Genomic DNA, 4416 nt, shown 5'->3' with positions numbered 1-4416 from the left:
AAAAAAAAAAAAAAAAATGCAGAAGAGCCCACGGCTGGCCTGCAGAGACCGCTCTCTTCCAGGGGGCCAGAATCTTCAGCACCCCACCGCGGGATATGGCCACATCCTCCCCAGGACCCCACACAGCTGCCACCTTGTGCCCAGGTCAACACAAGGCTGGACTCACAACCCCAAGACACTCCCAAGCCAGGCCCGTGGAACGGAGGGCAGCGGCTGCAACCCATTCTCACCTCTCCCACGGGGATGGGGCAGACATGCCTCAGATGTCCAGGAGAGACTGCGGCATGGGGTGGGACAGGTCTCCTCCAGGGCCATTCCCCATGGACACGCTCCAACACACACACATGTGCACAGGGCACACCCCAGTCAAGTGCCTGCAGACACGCTCGTAATCGTGTACCATCCCGTGCCCTGCTCGTGCATACACACACACACATGTACACACACACACACGTGCACCTTCTCTCCCTCGGCAATCATTTACTGAGCACCTATTACATATCAGGTACGCATGGGACCAGGCTTTGGGGATACAGCACAGAAAAAAACCGACAAAACCCCTGCCCACGTGGCGCTGACACTCTAGGGAGCAGAGTCTGGTGATGAGATAGAGCAGGAACGCGCACAACATCATAGAAGGTTCCAGGCAATGGCGACAGCTAGTGCAAAGATCCTGAGGTCCCAGCATGCCCATGCATGTCCACATCTCGGGCACCTCACAGGCGTGGGCACCAGGATGCAGGTGCACACAAATGCTCACACCCTGGGCTACCCGCACCTCCTGATGGCGCAGCTTCACACGCGGCTGAGGGCCCCCCCAGCAAGAGCTTCCTCTGCCTTCCATCCCCCTCACCAGCAGGCTGCTGTCAGACCCTCCATCAGCTCCAGCCTGAGCCAGACCCCACTGAATGGACGCAGGTGCCCCTTGCCTCCCAGCTGGCAGGGCAGGGGGATTCCCATCCCCCCAGGTCCCGGATGGGATGGAGAAGAGCGCAAAGGGGGCAGTGATGGAAGACCCCCCAGGGATGCAGAGTCCCCAAGCTCCCCAGAAGAGAGGCAGAGGCTGTGGCTGTGCGTTTCTGGGGCTGGAGGGACCCAGGTCAGCTAGAGAGGGAACGTCCCTCACTGATGTGGCCCTGAAGCCCCTGTCTGTTGTCCAGTCTGGGGGCTCTGGACCGGTCTTCCACCTGGGGCTCTGCCCTTCCTCTTCCTCCCACTCCAGGCCTGGGGTTCACTGCTCACATCCCACAACCTTGACCCTGAGAGAGGGTTCTGAGGTCTAGAGCGGCTGAGGGGCTGGCAGGACGTCACCTGGTGTGGACATCAGTGCTGAATCAGAAACCCCGACAAGCCAGGAGAGGCCTCCCTGCCCCGCCTGCCCCAGGCTGGCACCCAGCAGGGACCTAGGATCCTATCCCAGCTCTGCTGTGGCCAACCAGAGTGAGTCTGACATATCCCCTTCCTCTTCTGCCTCTGCAGCCTCCCAGAAATGAGGGGGTGCCACCCACCTTCCAGCACTCAGGGATGCCAGGCAAACAGTTTATGCAAAGGGCTCTGGCCTGGACACAGTAGACAAGGTTGAAGGATGGTCCAGCCCCCTCCCCAACACCTGCCCGGGCAGGACCAAAGTTCCACATCTCCGAGGGGGATGGTGGGGTGGGCCCGCTGGGGGCACCAGCGACCAAGACCAGGAATCAGGCCCATGCAGGGCCATAGCTGCATGGCCCAGCCCTGCACCCAGGATGTGCCCAGCAAGCCTCGTAGTGTTCCTTCTCCTTGGGGTAAGTGGCCCAGAGAGGGCAAGGGGCTCTCCAAAGCACACAGTACCAGCTGCAGGACCCTGAGGGGCACTGCCCTTAACCTGCAGACCGATAATCTTCAAGGTGGGGTGCGTGACACTTGCCGTGGGCCTACCGAGCAGGGTTGTGAGCCCCTAAGACCATCACCTCCATGGAGGGTGACGTTTATGGAGAGGTCAATGCTGGCCCCCTCTTACCTGATCCCCACCGAAACCCTGAGAGGCATATCGCAACTGGGCTCCCATTTCACACGCGAGAAAACGGAGGCACAGAGAGACGCACCGCTGTGGCCAAGAGGACTGTGGGTAAACAGCGGAGCCAGGGAGTCTCCAGCTGCCCACCCCAGCCGCACAGAACCACTGCACCATCCCACTCCGGCCCCCACCCGGCAGCAGGAGGGTCTGGAGACCTTGAGCTGGGGGAGGAGGCCCCACCGCACATCCCAGGCTGAGGGAAACTGAGGCCCAGAGGAGGGCGCTAGGCCGTGAGGAGGAAGGTGGCAAGGGAAGGCAGGTTGCCCGGGCAGGGCAGGGCCACCTGGTTAATGATTCAGTTAATAATTTCTGCTCCCAGCTCCTTATCAGGGAGAGCAAAGTCCAGAGCAGCAGCCAATCAGCAGCCCTGTGGGGCTGTTACCCGGCAGCCTCTGCGGCCAGGGCCCTCCAGTCTGTAACCCCTTGGAGTTGGGAAGTGGGGGGCCAGGTCGCCAAGGAAGGGGCCAGTCTGCCCTCAAATGCCCTCTTTGGCTCTGCCTAAGACCCCAAAGGGCATCCTGTCCAGCGCCCCAGACTCAGGGTTGGTAGCGGGCGGCTCCTCGCCCCTGCACAGGCCAGGCCCTCCCCGATAGGCACTTCCCGGGGCGCGCCCCCACCCCCGCCACCTCCTTCAGTCACACATCCATTGTTGCCTCCATTGACCCTGAGAACGCTTCCTGCTCCCCGCCGCCCCCCTCCCCCCGCCCCTGCCGTGTGGCCCCACACTGGGTGTTGGGGACATGGGATGAGTCAGACCCCCACTACCATTTCCTCTCCCGCCTGGGCTCAGGACCTGGGGTGGGCCTGGCAGTCGATGCGCTGGGGCTGGGACAGGAGTCCTGGGGGAGGCCGGTTCTGGATGGGCCCAGGAGACACCTCCATTCACCTCCCTGGGAGTCAGGGTCAAGGACTCGTGCTCCTGGCCGCCTCCCCTTCCACCTGCTCCCTGGGTGCACCACAGACAGACAGGACACCGGGGACACAGGCCCGCCCCCGTCCACACCCTGGCCCAGTCCCAGACCCCGCCCAGGTGGGGCCCTCTCTTCCAAGCTGCCAAGTGCTTTCTCCCTGGGGCTTCCTCCTGCCCTCTGGAAGATGGGATGCTGGTCCCCGACCCGATCCCTCCTCCAGGACCCCGGTGGCAGAGGAGAGAGCTGGGGCAGGGTGTTCACTCTGGCTAACTCTGGCCACCTCCCTTCTCTTGAAGCCTCGGCCAGCGCCATCACCCTGCCCTCACCCATCCCACAGCTGGGAGAAGGGCGACTTTCCTACCAGGCTCCTGGTGCTCTGGGGGGCTGTGGAGAGCCCAGCCCCCCATAGCCACCATATCTGTCCTATCAGGAGTTCACAAGTTTGTCTGTTTGATGGCTAGAAAAATCACACTGGAAGCGCCTGCTGTGGTCCAACCCACCTATCTCCCCTGGGAGGGGACATGAGGCCAGGGATGAAGGTCACCAGTCTAGGTCCCCATCAGGTTCAGAATGGGTGAGACCCCAGCCTTCCACCTCCAGCTGTGGTGGAGGCTGGGTAGAGGCCCACCAGACTCTCAGTGGCCTTTCTAGTAGCTGCCCGAAGGCTTCTTCTCCTCAGTCTTGCCCAAGCTGACCACTTGCTCAAGCCTCATGCACCCCTGGAGTCAGAGGCCAGTACCCACCCCCTCCAGGCTCAGCCATCCCTACTCTAAAATGTCCCTCCTTCCTGTGGCTGGGAGAGAACGCCCTCCAGAGCTGAAGGCACCACGGAAAACTCTGCCAGCCCTGCTGGCTTGCAGGTGAGGAAGAAGGGGCCCAGAGACGTCAAGGGCACAGACGGGTCACACAGCTCTCAGTGGCTGAGCCTGTACCAGAACCTCAAGGGTCCTGGCTGAGTCCTCAGATGCTGCCCTGCCCACGCCCTGCCCCTGCCCCGGCTCTGGGAGTCCAAGGCCCCAGCCAGTCAGGTGATGCAGAGCACACCTGCCACTGTGGCCCGGTTACCTGCTGGGAGCCAGTGCATCCTGCCCGGTGGGTCCCCTCTCTGCAGGCCCTGTGCCCGCAGGTCTGGGCTGCCTTGCCTCTCTCCAAGGGATTAGCTGGGCGGTCACGGGGGCCCGGCTGTACCAGCCTCGAGGGGGCCGCCCTGTCCCGGCCTCCCACCCGAGGCCCAAAGCGCCTTAGCCCCCAGCCCCACCACGGGCACAGGGCAGGACCCAGGACCCATGCCCGGTGTGCCTAGGGAGGGGGCGCCACATCAGGGAGGGATCTCGCCCGGCTGCTGCCCTTTCAGCAAAACCCCTTCCTGGGTCCCAGCCCAGCACCGAAAGTACAGGCCCCTCTGCCCGCTGTCCAGGGGGAGTGACCGTGGCCCAGCAGGGACTGGGGAGG

The 4416-nt window shown here is 63.1% G+C and overlaps 1 protein-coding gene across 1 annotated transcript in view; it reads right to left on the bottom strand.

Moving 5' to 3' along the window:
- Positions 1 to 4048, bottom strand: part of MYRF (myelin regulatory factor) — a 29204-nt gene extending 25156 nt beyond the window's left edge. The window contains exon 1 of the mRNA XM_021709589.1: positions 4030 to 4048. Coding sequence (XP_021565264.1) covers positions 4030 to 4048 — 19 coding nt within the window. The remainder of the gene's footprint in view (positions 1 to 4029) is intronic.
- Between the last annotated feature and the right edge of the window lie 368 nt (positions 4049 to 4416).

Source organism: Carlito syrichta, unplaced genomic scaffold, assembly GCF_000164805.1.
Source record: "Carlito syrichta isolate Samal-C Ts95f unplaced genomic scaffold, Tarsius_syrichta-2.0.1 Scaffold258390, whole genome shotgun sequence".
In the NCBI taxonomy this organism is placed as follows: Eukaryota; Metazoa; Chordata; class Mammalia; order Primates; family Tarsiidae; genus Carlito; species Carlito syrichta.
This window is presented reverse-complemented; position numbering and strand designations above follow the sequence as displayed.